We start from the raw sequence: 15,584 nt of genomic DNA, 5'->3' as shown, positions 1-15,584 counted from the left end.
GCGAAATTCAAAAGGTTACGACGTCAATTAGTTGGCGTCTAATTATGGTGATACTGCCTGACGCAGCCTAAAGCAGTGACGCGCGTCCAGGACATAGGATTAAGAATTCTAATGGACTTTGCTTTCTGTTCTATCTTTCTATGCAGACTATAGATTTAATAAATAGACCTACTTTAACCCGTGCCACTAAAAACACGTTTTCCTTCCTCTGTTCACCTTGGCCTTTCCCTTCCCTCTCCCTGTGAAGGCCCTCTGCTTCATCCATAAACGCCTCCACCAGTCAGTAGTCAGCCTTTAATGGTGTGTAGGGTGACCTCTGCTCTAACCCCTGGGTGCTCCGCATCTCTCCGCGCTCCAGCTGTGGGGGAATAAAGTGCTCGGAGCGGACCCGGTGCGGGGAGCGCGTCTGTAAGCGCTGACCTCCGTGCGCGCAAAGGTTTGAGACGCTGACGCAACCAACACTCAGACAAGCTTTTAGCGACACGGCTCCAGATGTCACGATATCCACTCAAGTCGAGAAAGAAAACTCTCTGCTCTACAACGCTTGAGTGGAGAAGACCGAGGAACATTTTTGGTTTGTTTTTGTTGTTATGGCTATTGCAGTACATGTCAGTGACCGAGAGATGGCGGCGCAAGCCTGGGTTCTGCCTGATAAATCCACAGCTGAGCCTGGAGTTTCAGTCATAGATATTTGGATATTGTGTAGTCCTAGTTTTAGCTAAGTTTGGGTAATAATCATAGACATTGATTGCTTAAAATGCAGACCTTTGCATAAGGACGTTTGAAGGAACTGTACGCCAGGAACCCCTTTTGCTGTGTTGTTGCAGTGATGTTGCTCAGTTGCTCATTACTTGTTTTCATCACACACTCTTCTTCTCTTACTTGATTTGTTTTTTTTTAATTGAGAGATGAACCTATTTAATTCTTATCAAGTAAAAAAAACAAAAAAAACAACTTTTATCTTTACCTTCTTGTACATTTTAGTGGAGCCAATCTGGACATTTTTTACTACTTTGTTCTCCTCTGGTTCGAGACATGCTTCTCTTGCGCACAGATGGGAGATATACTTGCTCCTGTCACGCTGCCTTCGTGTGCTGTTGGACACACATTCAAAGTGATGTATCATTTCAACATGACCAGAGCTACCAGTGCACCCCCTTCCCTCCATCCCTCCCTACACACTGCATTAGGCCGAAGGGTTCTGCTCTCTGCCTTTAATTCTAGCCACCTGGGGAGTCTCCACCTCCACTCAGGGTCTGGGCTCACTTTATGTGCATGTATAACTCTGGACAGCTCAATCTGCTGGCTCCGAGCCCAGGGTACACCCTATATCTGCAGCTAATGAAGCAGAGCAGCGGTGCCGAGCAGTCAGGGCTGCGGGACGCAAAGCTGCCTGGACGGTGACCCCCGGGCTGAGCAACTTTTTCAACCAGAAACACAGACATTTACATTGAAGGCCCCATTTATTTAGTACTTTTCAAGAGCATTTATGTTGTTGTTTTCAATTATTATATGGATTCACGCATGGACTCAACATCTACACACACAGTGGGGAGTGAAGCAGTTTGAATTAAGCTAAAAAACAAACAACTGCTGAAAAAGGTTCTGTAGTGGAGGAAATTCAAGCACTAAAAGGATCAAAAATTGACATTTGGATTGGGAACCACCTTGTTACATGGTTAACCTCTTAACCCCCGCATTAACTGAGTGTATTTTCTCCAGTTCAACTTTATCCAAATCCATAAGGTCACACCCTATAGGTCAGTGTAATGTCTCATTTGAAAGTCCAGACCTACACAAAACTCATCTATACGGAGCTTTTTCCTCACACTGCTGTCACGCTTTTGATATTTTTTCCATCGCTTTTTTTGTTGCATTTTCGTCACATCTTAATGGCTTTTTTGTGGATCTTTTGTCACCCTTCCATCACTTTTTCATCACTTTTTTGTTGTGTTTTCTCACATTTTGTTGCTTTTTTGTTGCATTTTCCTCCTTGTTTTTGTCTAATTTTTATTGCTATTTTGACACTTTTTCCAAGAAGCTTTTAGATTTGGGTTGGATTCAGGTGGGGGTTAAGAGGTTGAAAACAAAAAACAAAGAGACAGTTTGGCATTAAATGGACTAAATGTATTACTGGCACAATAGCAATCTTTATGGAATGTTAATGTCTTGTCCAGGTCATTGCTTTGGATCTACACAAGTCAAACCTCTTAGATCACAGAGGTGCATCAGAAGAGATGTGCCCGACAGCATCAACCCCTCTGAATGGCTACAGTTTCCAAAACATGTAAACATTATCAGTGTCTCCCAGTCCCAGCATGAGGCCTAATGAATGGCCGATAGCACACAAGCCAACAAAACGACTCTGGGTGTTTTGCTCCTGCCTGTAAAAGTTGAAATGTTGATTTGTGTGGTGTGTCCTGAGGGTGGAGGAATGTGAGAGTGGACAGTGGAGTCGGCAGAGGAGGGGGTGAGGGGGGGGGCGGTGTCGCGGGCCTGTTCCGTTTAATCAGCTCCAGATGTGGCCCCTGCTGCAGCCAGGGAGGCGTCAGGGCTGCATTAAGAGCTCAGCCCGAGGCCCGGCCCGGGGCAGCGCTAGACCCCCCTACTCAAAGCCTTCGCCCTGAAAACAGATCTCTCCCCCCCTTTGCTTGTATTTGAGTAACGTGGAAATGGAAAGACAGGCCTGAGTATTAATAAATACAATGAAATGGATAAAATGACAATAACCTTATCTCACAGGATCAAACCGATAATGTCTTTTTCTCATTCACCTCTCCTGCGTTCTACCACAGAGCTGTAAACTGGAAAATCAATCTTTCCGAACACCTGCCGCCAGAGCTGTAATGTAAATGTAAATCAGCTCGTGAAGGGCGGGTGTTTGTATTTTACTATGCACCACAAGCCCGAATGGAGACTGCACTTGTCCTTGCTCTGCTGCAGCTCATTTGGTTAAGAATAGGAGCCACGCCATGATGATGTCGGCAATGCCACATCTGGGAATAAATGTAGATACAAGGCGACTTCAACGAGGATGGCTTTACAATACAGTACTGCTCTCAGATAAAGCACAGTGCAGTAGATATTCATGTTAATGCTGTTCTGTCATATAGCATCTCCTCATTGTTCAGTGTTTCTCAAGTCCTAGTTTAGAACTCCTTTGGAAAAATTTTAGGGTTTTATTTTTATTTGCTGCAACATAGGTTCTTCTAGATTAGAGTTGTAGTAAAAAAAAATATATATATATATGAGGATATAGCTTGGAAATAAAAACAATTTCTTCAAAAACTTAGTCAAGTGAATGCAGCTTTCACCCAGTGGGCCACCGTGACAGACAGGGGAAGCCCTCATCATGCCAGCAGCATTTAGAGCTTAAAGGAACAACCTTCGGAGGAATGCCTGTTTGACAAGACAATGTGGTAAATACTAAACAGATGTTGGGCTGCTCTAACCTAACCTAATATAACCTGTGTGTGTGTGTGTGTGTCTTGTGTAAACATACAGCGACTGAGATGGATAGATTGCAATTATTGACACACTAAAAAGCACTTTTGGGCAAGTTCTTGAATTTTTAAGCACCTTTCCACTGGCGTCTTACATTGTTATAGCTTCAAATAATGTAAATTCGTGGGAAAACATGGAAAAGACTGACTTGTACTCTCGCCTGACAAAAACAATTTCCTCTTCTCGTTCAGGCCGGTGTAAAGACATCAGCAGAAGACAAAGATGAATAAAAGGGGAATCACTCAAACATGCATGAGTGAAATGAAAGACGAGAAAGTCCAAGTTTGTTTGTTGGCGACACTGCGAGGAAAAGCATAAAAGATGAATCGCGTCTTCTGTCGGGGGTGGAATGACGCGCTAAGTAACTGATGAGAGGGGAGTCCAAAGGTGAGGGGCACACTGAGTACTCAAACACTCATATGACGCCTCTGGGATGAAGAGGCAAAAAAACCAAAACAAACAAGTTATATTGTTGACAAGCTATGTTGAAGGATTTAAGGACAGTAGCTCTGAGCAAAATTAGTTTGTGAATGCATGGGTAGAAGGATGCTGAGGTTAGTGCTGCCTTTGGGGCCAAGAGAAAGTCTGCAAGAAAGGATGCAGTGAAAGCGGGCATGGTTTAGTTCGTGGGGGAGTGGAGGATGCAGAGGAAGAGGATCAGGCACTATTTTTGGCAGAGCTCCGGGAAATCTTCATAAGAATATTGTTACATAGATACATAGAGTAGGTTCTGAAATTATAAATACAACCTTTAAATGATTTCCCAAACAAACAGGACCAAAAAATAGAAAGTGGGTCCATAGAAGACACCTTACTCTTACACATTCAGTAGATAAGTAAATGGTATAAAGATGTAACATGTTTGCTGGGGACCTTGCACATATGTTATGGAGTAGTATTGAGATATAACCCGAATGGATCCATGTCATTGTAGTACTGTGGGCATTGACATCCCAAGATTTGGTTACTTCTAATAGGAAACATTTTGTCTTACTGGCAGCATCGGCAACCAGGAAGTGCATCATTATTAAGTGGAAGAGTATGGACCCCCCCCCCAACCAAAAACAATGAACTAATGAACTATTATATTACTGCACACATGAAAATTTGACCGCAGACTAAAATGACAGTGGACTTACTTCATTTGTTGTTGTTATTCTCCTTTCGTTCATATTTGCAACAGCTGGGGGGAAAGAAACATGTAAAAAGTAAAATTTCCGATTGGCAAAGGTTTTCAGCCCCATTGCTCAGCTTTATAAAGTCCACCTGGGGTAAATTCCATAGATTCGTCATGATTTGGAGACGTACATCTGTTTAAGCCTGAGCGTTAAATTAAAAACACTAGATGTCTTTAAAACGCTACATTAAAGTAGGAGTAGAGGAGTATGAAAACATTTTGAGCTGACGGCCCGTCTATAAGTGAAGCCACACGAGCCCCCCCTTCTAAACACAACTCTTAAGGCAGTATTGGGGGGGGCACTGAGGCGTGTCCAGATAAAAGATTTGAAGCAGCGCAGTGTGAGGTTTTACCCTTTTTATTAAAAATTACAATCTGAGTAGAGGAATGTGCTTGGATAAAAGCACCAATAATTGTAAACATAATAGAGTAAAAAAATATGGCCATAAAAATTAGATGTGCTGATTATAGTCATTGATAAAATATTAAAATGTGATGATAACTGTGAATGATATAAAGCTCTGAAACCGGATTTGGTCTTTAGTTCTGCCTGAGGAATAAAAGCACCATTGAATCTGAGGTAAGTGATTGCGATTACTGTGGGTGAGCTCTTCCCTTCGTGTCCCTCTGTGGCGGTGGTGGATACGCAGCCGACGTCAGGAGCTGCGGACCCAGGTCAGGATGATCACAGTCAGGCTGAGGGTTCCCACCGCTAAACCGAACACCACCAGAAGAGCCGCCTGCAGCAAAAACAGATGATACGGCACCAGGTTCAATAATACTGTACACCACGCGAGTATTCCACCATCACACAACTTCATGACCCGATGGCCGCCACTGCCTGCTTGCAAAATGTTACACCCATTTTATGCTTCACACTCAAAGCCGCTCTGCAGAACAGTCCGGGTTATGCGCCGCTAAGTCACATGATCAACTAAACTGTGGCAAAACTCAAAACATAACACCACAGCTATATAACGTATACAGACTCCTAATGTAATTTCAATTAAAGCCATTGGAAGAGGACTTAATGCACTTAATGTAGCTGGTGGTTTCCCCAGGGCAGGGTCCCGTTACATATTTTTTTATACCAGTACTATAACGATACTTGGTTTTTGATACCGATACCTGAACGATATTTTTTTGCCGATACCTATACAAAAATATACAGAACAATCAAACATATTAATAATGTATGTAATAATGTATTTTCCTTCCGTTTAATTTCTTTTACATTTGTGCAATTTACTTGAGGCGAAACAACGGACGGAACAAGAAGCTTCCTTTAACGACATGGGCAGAAAAAAACACTTTCCACCCCCCTCTCACTACCGCCCTCCCCCTTTTTTATTTTGGGTTTATTTTGATTATGTATTTTATGAAAAAGAAAAAAATGTAATTCCCCCCATTTTCTCCACTTTTTTCTAGACCAGGGATCTCCAACCAGTAGCTCGCCAAGCCTCTCCAGGTAGCTCGCCAAAGACTTTTTACATCTCTACACACACTTTTAGATGCATTTTCTCTTTGTTCTGAACATGCTGAACACAATCTGTGAAGTTTGTTCAATATAGTAAAGTATAAGGACTAAATTCAAGTCACTTTCTTTGAAATACCATTTGGCAAGTAATTCTTCTGGGTGAACTCCACCTAAGTTGCGTTTTTCACAAGTGTTTTTGAACATGGGTAGCTCTCCGATGTTCATGTTGTGTAAAAGTAGCTCGTTGGGTAAAAAAGGTTGGAGACCCCTGTTCTAGACCAACAGCATCAAAACTTGGATCTAAAGATGAGCCGGCTCATGCCTGTATTTTAAGGTATTTTCCCCCAATAAAACGACTGTCAGTAAATGAATGGTTGTATTTCGCTCTATTTTCTGGTTGAATGTTACAAAGAGTCATTTCAAACCCATCATAACAAGCTCAAATATCATATTGAAATTTAGAAATAAACATCGCACTCCCTGTAAAGTGCTCATAAGCAGTACCTTGCTGCTTGTTATGTTTGTAGCAGACCCAGAGTGAATGAGATTGTTCTTACCCCGACATAGTCCAAAGACCTGAACTGCTGCCCGCTGATCCTGAGGTAGAAAAGGCCGGGGAAAACAAACAAGAGGCAGCTGGAGGTGGTCGAGCCTACAGATGAAACAGGAAATGCTCATAAACTGCGTGTGATCATTAATAATACACGAGCACACACTGCAATCAATGAACTGGGGTCGATACAAGTCTGGTGCGTGTACACTGGACACGCGCTGCCCTCCCCCTCCCCCACTATATGAATCACACGTTTAAAAAAGCACAAACCGACGACTCCAAAGACGTTTCTGATGTCCGGGACAAAGATGGCCAGGATCAAGACGACGGTCAGAATGGAGACAGTGGTCAGGCCGTGGATGAACCAGGAGAAAGGACGTGCTCCGAACAGAAGGAGGGTGGCTGCTTTACGGGCCTAAAATACACTGATTTTAGAGAAACGGGTAACAAAATAGGTTATGGGTAAATCTGGATGTTGGGGCTTACGGGAAAGTGGATAAGTGGCACAGTGAAAAGCACGGAGAGCAGGATGGCCAGGCGCACAGTCATCACCAAAACGTCATGCCGTAAGTAGACGTCATACCCCTGGAGCAGCTCGGAGTCCACGTGCGCTGGAGCAGAAAGGAAGCCCACTATAACAACCTCACACCATAAGCTTTCACCCGGTGTCAAGATGTCCTACCATAGAAGGTGAGGTAACCAAACAAGGCCGAGATGAGGTAGAGAGTGAAGCTGAGGCCAATGCCGATGTTGGTGACTCTCTGCATCCTCGCTTTACTGGGCCTGAAACATGTTCATATTGGATTAGTTTTACAGATTTTTACAAGGAGACAAAGTGTGTAGCTTTGGTCTCTCACCGGTCCAGCTCGCAGTAGATGGGCAGGACAGCAGTGTGGCACAGGAAGGAGAAGGCCATAGTGGGAATGGCATAGGCGCTCTGTAAAACAAGACTGTGTTCATAGCCCTCTATTCATGTGGGTGTTATGATATTGAAATCTGATTTTGAAAATGTTGATTGAAAATGATTGATTGGGAGCTATGGAGGGCATCATTTGAAAGGCCTCAACACTGTAACAGCAACATGAGGTCGTAACATGCTCAGTGCAGTCAGTGTGGTCTGGATGTGTCATAAACATGTGGCCGCCTGAGCTCTGGGTCTGCAGTTTCTCCCATAAAGAGCGGTCTTGTCGACGAGAGTCAGAAAACCACAGAACAGCAGACAGATTTTCCACAACATGTCACTATCACAGGATCCACATGTGCAGCGCTCACAACGTACCTTACTGGAGAGGACAAAGAGCTTGGCTGTGCACTCGGAGTCTGAAGAATTTGATACCTGACAGGACAAAAAGACGCTGGTAAGAAGAGGGAGGAGGTGACGCACAGTTTCACAACAGAAGGGAGAGGGTGTATTAAACTTCTGAAGGTCAGCGTTACTTCCGGGGCTGAACAGAAGCTGAGTTTCTAGTAAACTTACTTAAACATGCTGAGCTAACACGTTTTGATAGCATAAATATGTTTGATATAATAGTATAAGGTCATGGCTGAAGCTTTCTGTGCTCCTCTTACCTGGCAGGCTCCTGATAAAGAGGTGATGTTGTTTGGCAGTGGGCAAGGGACCGTCCACTTCTTCATTACAACCTTCAGGTCAAAACAGTCAGCCACAACAGAACTGTATACAGACTAAGAGTGTTTAGTGTTGATCATCAACACTCACCACAACAGTGAAGTACAGCATAAAGAGAAAAGCTAGACCACTGGTGTATCCCAGAAAACCTGAGGTTTGAAAAACATCATGCAAATTTTAAATCGGTTATTGTCAGATACAAACACAAAAACAATTGCCTTACCGACTCGGGGCAGAATAGCTAAAGGCAGAACAACACAGAGTGTAATTATTATGAGAAGAATGCGTCCATCTTCATACCAAGCAGTTCTGAAAAATGGAGATATGCATAAAAACTTGGCCACAGATGACCTAACTGTAAAGAAAGGTCCTGCTTGTCTTTTCTGTAGATATATCATGACTGAAAATGTAGTATTCTCCATGTGCTCATACATTTAATAGTGATCGTGAGTGTTTTTCTTGGTCGTTCTTTAGGGGGGGGGGGGTTTAAACCTGCTGCCGCCGGGGCAGCTGTGCTGCTCATATCAGGCGTGTTTACCACATCTGAATGACAAGAAAACTGACAGTCTGCTGAGTCACTGATTTGTTGCAACAAATGAGCCACAACTAGAAACTGCTCCGAGATGCAACTGAGCAAGAGCACAAGGCCTGTACAGTGCTCTGTGAACAGCTCTCATTAACACAAGTGTTTAGATCGCTCAGTACTGATGCAATTACAATGGCATAACTGATCTGCTGCCGTATCAGTCTGATGGGAGAACATGTGTGAGAGATTTGGCCTGAACACTAATCTAAAGCAGCTGTAAATTCAGACATGTAATGACTGAACTAGTCTCTACTCTTCAGGCTGAAAGTAAAGTGATTAATTTTTGCTGGTGGCGGCTTGATTAGTAATTCACAGGCTGAGCACTGGGCTGTGCTCTGGTCAGCGGCTCAGACTGTATTTCATGGACCAGGACTGACTTAGTCAAACAATACATGTCACAAACTGCAGCTTTGCAAGTACTCACCCTGTGTTTTCTGTATTTAGGAATCCATTAATGGCTGCAGGAAGCTCTGACTTCAAAATGAACAAATAAGATGACATGGCTGCAGAGAGAAAAAACAAAACTACTTTTAAACAAAAAAACACCAGGCCAGACACACATTTGTTCAATCTTTGCACATTGTCTTGGTTTTACTTCAAATAATATTGATTTATTTCCATCCTCCATTTGTGAATAAGAAAGTGTAGAAGGTTTTATCTTTTTTTTTCTTTTTTATTGCTGACTTTGTCTCACTTGTTTTATTTGTATGTGTGGATGTATGTGAAGACAAACCTCCCCACTGACTGACAATAAAGTCTACCTTATTCCTCATTAACATGCACAGCACACATACAAACTATTGGATAAATAACGTGTAAAAACTGAGAAGTCTGACAATTTGGATCATACATATATCTATGTATGGTCTTTTCTGACAAGCAAGGGCCCAAATTACATTGACAGTGCACTAAAGTGTTGCGAGTAATTAGGTTTAGCTCAGGCGAGGAGGGTGGCGGCTCTCCCGGTTAATGCAGCGGGGCGGAGCGGGCTGGAGCAGATGTGCAGCAAAGCCCTGTGCGCAGACGCTCTGCAGATGTTCCAGCTGTTGGGGAAGTGTGAGGCAGGAATGCTAACAATAATGATCTGTGACGCTAATCCAGGTTCCTGAACCACTCTACCTCACAGCTACACAGGATATTAGCAACTCCTGGACCCCTCCTCCCCCTAAGAGTCACCCCACACCAGTGACGGGATTCACGGCTCTATTTAACAGAGCTGAATCATTGAGTTGCTCAAAAAAGTAGCTTGTTTTAATATGGATTTGTTTTAAGAAGCCAGCCTGATATATCAGATTTGAGTATTTTTATTTATCTACTTCATTTTCAAATACGTGAAAATGTGTATGAAATTGCATGGAAAACAAAAATACATCAGCATTCTTTCACAAATGAGATTGGTTCAAACCAGTCCTGTTAGTAGCCATTCAGACGATTCTATTTCAGCATGAATGACACCAAACTAAGCAGCACCCCCTCCTACCACACCTACAAGTTAACCAATCTGGGAAGGGTCACACCTCTAGAGTTACACTGGTCGGACAAAAACAAAAGACGTTGGTGGATTGAGGAATGGCTGAGTAAAAGATGTGCTTGTTGTAAAAACAGAACAAAGGCCGGCTTGAGCAGTGCTGTTGTTTCTCCTATCTGCAGATAATGTGGAAGGATTTAGATCGAGGAAGCCTGAGTTAACCCTATGAGCCTGGACCTCAGTGCCCTGAGGCAGGACTCGCATTCGCCCCTTAAATAAGCATTTTCAATAATCCCCTAGATCCTGTATTTGTTTATCCAGGGGAATTCCTCCCAAACGCCACAGCCCACACAGACTGAGGGCCACCCCTTCTGTGAAATTACCAGTGACTTATGTCGCTATATATTTTTTAAAGCAAATTAAGATTTTCAACTTTAAAGGAAAATACAAATTAATATCAGCATCAATCAGCTGCTCATAGCAGGCAACCGTCACAAAGGCAAAGAAGCATGCAGTTAGCAACAGGAAGCAAAGCTGTCACTGAAATTCTTGGTAGGACAATACTTACAAATTGCATCTTAAAAATGCCTTTAAGAGAAGAGAAAAGAAGAAAATATTTAATCTCAACAACAGTGTAGAAAGTGACAGCTGAGCACGGCAGTACACACAGTCAGAGATGAACACTGACTTGACAAGGAGCTACCTGAGCCATGGGCCACAGGCTAACTGAGGTCTGATCAGCCTTGGGCTGTGCAAATGAATGTTTACACAGAGCATTCCTAATTGCCTTCTGTTATTAGGGGCCCAGGTGCAGGCCGAAACAGGCTGCAGAGGAGCCTTTTCCATTCACAACCCAATGCCAGGAGCAGTGCACAAATGATGATGCAAAGCAGGAGAGAAACAGGACTGGGAAGCGACTCAGGAGCAACAAAGGGTGACAGCAGGAGTGAGATTGGAGAGAGTGCACATATTGTCACCATGTAGAATGATGCAGTAAATAAAAAGACAAACGTAAATCTGTGTGTGACCTCATCTTGGCAAAAGAGTGAGTCAGGGCAAAAGAGTAATTGAACAGAGGAGTGAGAAAAGGCTAAAACAGTAGAGAGGAGTGAGGTGGAGCAGAGGTTACAGGAGAGACTCCTCTGGTAAATCAAACACTTTCTGTTGAAAGGGAAACCATGAACTCATGTTTAACTCACCACCAATGTTTTGTATCAGAATAGCACATCCAACCAGGACCTGCAGATTGAACAAGAGTCTATTACATGTGGACAAGGGTCTGATCAGTCATGTGTAACCACAGATTCTTACCTTCCCAGGCTTCTGTAGAGCCCGCTCTCCAAGACCTTCATAGGAATTAATACCTGTGAGGAAAGATCATTTTACTAAAAGGTCTTATTTATGCCCATCAACATTGTAATGGAGCATAGCCACACACAAGAAGACTGTCACTGTCATTGTCCTTCTCATTAACAGACACGGATCATTTTATTCAAAGATGGTTTCGCAATAGATACAGCAAGTGTCACCTGTTTGGTCACAAAGCTTGAGTAGAAGGTGAACTGAGTAGGCTGCCAGAGCCGACACTAACACCAACAGTAAACTGTGGAACACAAATTGTCAGAGAGTCAGAGTCAAAAATAGATGTAGGAAGCTGTCAGCAGCTCAACACTTCACTCATACCAAAATCCAACAACGCCTGTGTTGGCCATTGCATAAGCCAGGCCCAGAATCCCACTGCCCATGATGGCATTCATCAGGTTAAAAACAGAAGAGGCGAAGGAAGCTCCTCTGCTCCGGCTGCCCATGTCCTGCACATAACAGAACAGTAGAACAAATAAAAACAACATGTCCACAAGAGAACAAAAGGCATTCAGAGAGAGCAACTGTGCGGGCCAGCGGATGGATACACCACAGTGGTATGTCAGCTGGATGAAGAGAGGATGGAGAGGGATTTGAGCGGCTGACAGTGGGGCAGCTGCCCAGACTAAGGCACAGGGAGGCAGCCCGCACTTAGTGACCTCTCTAATGGGGAATATCCTGGACAGAATGAGCCCTACTCTGGCCCCCATCACAGGACAAGCCTGGGTTGACCTGTGGACTACTCCAGGATTGACTCAAGATTCCTATAATGCTTCAGTCAGGAAACCTATAAATCTATATTTAAACCTAATTTACCTGTTCTAAGACTAGTTACTATAACATATCCCACTCATTATTGGCCAGTACTGAGCAGACACGTGACAGTTTCATAACAACAAGTTGCTTGTTAAATACAGATGTTATGTCATTATGCAACAGAAGGAAACTTTCTCGAATGGAGCTGAGTCGGAGTTCATGAAACTGCTGACACAAATAAATAAATAAAATTAAATAAACTGCATAGAAAAGGAACAAAGGGGAAATGGTAGACCCACCTCAAATAACCCGTGCAACACGGCGTATTAATGTTTGTTTAACTACAGACAGGACTTACACTTGTCAGTAACGGGGTGTCTTCATTTCCCCCATCGTTGCTGCTGGAGCCTCTGTCGGTGTCGCTCATTTTGAACCTGTCAGTTCAGCCGCGCGGCTCCTCCACAATGAGTAAAATACAGCTGTCTTGTGGTCACATACTTCTGTCACGGGATCTAATCTCCTGTCAACTTTTCCCGCAGTTGTTGTTTTCACACATCTGTTTATTTGGTCGCAGTTGAAACGTCAGGGAAACGCCATGGCCAATCAGAGTGCGAGTCTCTGACCAATCAGAAACGTGCTCGTCGCTGTTTGATGACGTAGAGGTAAGCATGCTGGAGAGCGGATGATGTTGAGGTGAGCCCTGAAATACAGACTTTTATGACTGAAATAGATCAATGAGTTCTTGTTGATCGGTTCCTAAATGACCCGTCCTTGTAACTGTCCGGTGTTGTCTTTTCAGATTGTTCGCCAATGTCATAAAATCCCCTCAAACGCACAGAAACGAGCGCAGCTTCTTCTCTGCAGCTGCGTGCGCCGCCTGTATGGATCCCAAAGCAGAGCCCAAGCTGTACAGCCCTCCTCCAGAGGTGCGGGGCATGACAACTCTGAAGAAAGAGGCTTTCACACTGAACATCACGGTTCCAGCTCTGCGAGTGCCTGTCAAGGTGCTGAATAAAGTAGTGAAGAGCCTGCGAAATGTGATCATCCAGCGGCCAGGCCTGGTCCGTGTGGTGCCAGAGACAGAGGGCAGCAGTGACTGGCGTTTGATTCTACTGGACCCGCACAAAGTGACATCTCCTGGCAGTTTCAGTGACGCAGAGGAGGAGGCGCTGAGGTCCTTCTCTGTCCCCCCGGAGCTGCAGCAGTACGAGATGACTCTGGGCTACGACAACCTGAAGAGTGAGGAGGTGCTGGAGGCCGTGCTGCCCTTGGGACAGGACGTCACCTCCGGCTTCAGTAGAGTGGGTCACATCGCACACATGAACCTGCGCGACCACCAGTTGCCCTACAGAAACCTCATTGGTGAGGCAGCACAGTTAAACATTCATTATGGCCAGGGGTTTCAAATCTGCACTACCCACCCCTTTCTTCTTCAAAATCATACATTTAGTTCCAGCTCACTAAAACTGGGCCGACAGAAAAGGGCAAGCGTAAAGGTACATTTAGGTTAGGTTAGTTTATACTGTAACGCATGCTTTGGACCAGTGGTCAAGTATCAAGCTTGTCTAATGCTTTGGCGCACATGAGGCAACAACTGTAGTGTTAGCCTGTAAGAATTGCAAACATACATTTTTATATATGTGCGGAGACATTTCTTATGGACACAATGATGCTGAATTGGTCGGTGAATTTGACTTCTGTTTCTTCTGAAGGTCAGGTCATCATGGATAAAAACCCAGGTGTGACCTGTGTGGTCAACAAAACAAATATCATAGACTCTACCTATAGGAACTTCAAGATGGAACTTCTGGCTGGAGAGGAGAACATGGTGGCTAAAGTAAGTCGGACTCATATTTATATGAAAGAAAATTACACAGTAATTGACACTGAACTGATTGCTCCAGGTTAAAGAGAATGGTGTCACATATGAGTTTGACTTCTCCCGGGTTTACTGGAACCCTCGCCTGAGCACAGAGCACCAAAGGATCGTCCAACAGGTGAAACGAGGAGACACTGTGTTTGATGTGTTCGCCGGCGTTGGACCTTTTGCTGTTCCAGCTGCTCGCTGTGGAGCCAACGTTTTGGCCAACGATCTAAACCCAGAGTCATTCCGATGGCTACAGCACAACACCAAACTCAACAAAGTGGACAGCAGAGTGAGGACATTTAACCTGGACGGCCGCGCGTTCATCCAGGGTCCTGTGAAACAGGAGCTGCCCGCGCTGCTCACGCAGAAGCCGGCTGTACATGTGGTGATGAACCTGCCGGCTCTGGCCATAGACTTCCTGGATGCTTTCAGAGGGCTGCTGCCTCATGAGCCCCCTTCTGATGCACAGCTGCCCACAGTTCATTGCTACGGCTTTTCTAAAGCAGAAGATTCTGCCCGGGACGTGATGCAGAGGGCTTCAAAGATCATTGGCTTCTCCCTGGAAAACTGCAGTTCCGTGCATTTTGTGCGCAATGTGGCTCCCAACAAAGACATGATGTGTGTGACCTTCACTGTTCCCAAAGAGGTCCTGTACAACCGAGAGACCCCAGTTCCAGGTGAGCTGGATAGAGTGGTTTGTTATCTCCAGATATGCAGGATATAAAAATGTGTTTGTTTTTTCCACCCAGAGTCTGCAGAAGAACCAGCCACAAAGAGACAGAAATGTGAGGAGGCGGCCCAGTCAGTATGATGACTCAATAGGTTTTTTTTTAGCTTAACATTTTTTACCTTTGAACATTGTGCATTTGAGAGAATATCAAATCTGATCAATAAATCTCCAGGTAAGAGTGTCCAGGTGACGTCTTGACTGTTATTTATTTGTTCAATAAGGTTTTTTTGCCATAGTTTTGTGTTATAAAAAAAATACTAAAAAGGTTACAAACCACTATGTAATAAAAATACCATGTTATCACTAGGGCTGCAACTAACGATTATTTTCTAATCGATTAATCTATCGACTATTTTTACGATTAATCGACTAGTTGCTTGGCTATGAATGGTGTAGGAAACTTTAATTTTTTCCATTTTTTTATCACATAAAGCTAAAGTGGATCCGCTTGAGGACGTGTTGATGGAGTAAACGTAA

The 15,584-nt window shown here is 43.9% G+C and overlaps 2 protein-coding genes across 2 annotated transcripts; one reads left to right on the top strand and one right to left on the bottom strand.

Moving 5' to 3' along the window:
* Positions 1 to 5,258: 5,258 nt before the first annotated feature.
* slc38a6 (solute carrier family 38 member 6) lies at positions 5,259 to 13,089 on the bottom strand. The gene is made up of 16 exons (XM_079573768.1): positions 12,869 to 13,089; positions 12,076 to 12,203; positions 11,922 to 11,995; positions 11,704 to 11,756; positions 11,592 to 11,631; positions 9,349 to 9,427; positions 8,562 to 8,647; positions 8,429 to 8,487; positions 8,281 to 8,352; positions 7,991 to 8,047; positions 7,569 to 7,648; positions 7,394 to 7,494; positions 7,198 to 7,322; positions 6,982 to 7,126; positions 6,716 to 6,810; positions 5,259 to 5,421 (listed from the first exon to the last, which is right to left on the bottom strand). Exons 1-16 carry the CDS (start codon positions 12,935 to 12,937, stop codon positions 5,338 to 5,340), a joined length of 1,347 nt encoding a protein of 448 aa, XP_079429894.1. The 5' UTR covers positions 12,938 to 13,089; the 3' UTR covers positions 5,259 to 5,337.
* Positions 13,090 to 13,159: 70 nt separating this feature from the next.
* Positions 13,160 to 15,241, top strand: trmt5 (tRNA methyltransferase 5). The gene is made up of 5 exons (XM_079573767.1): positions 13,160 to 13,203; positions 13,310 to 13,872; positions 14,223 to 14,347; positions 14,415 to 15,054; positions 15,127 to 15,241. The coding sequence occupies exons 1-5, from the start codon at positions 13,193 to 13,195 to the stop codon at positions 15,186 to 15,188; spliced, it is 1,401 nt and encodes a 466-aa protein (XP_079429893.1). The 5' UTR covers positions 13,160 to 13,192; the 3' UTR covers positions 15,189 to 15,241.
* Positions 15,242 to 15,584: the final 343 nt, after the last annotated feature.

The sequence above is a fragment of the Gobius niger genome (genome assembly GCF_951799975.1).
Source record: "Gobius niger genome assembly, chromosome: 16".
In the NCBI taxonomy this organism is placed as follows: domain Eukaryota; kingdom Metazoa; phylum Chordata; class Actinopteri; order Gobiiformes; family Gobiidae; genus Gobius; species Gobius niger.
Note: the sequence above shows the minus strand (reverse complement) of the source record. Positions and strands in the feature narration are given on the sequence as shown.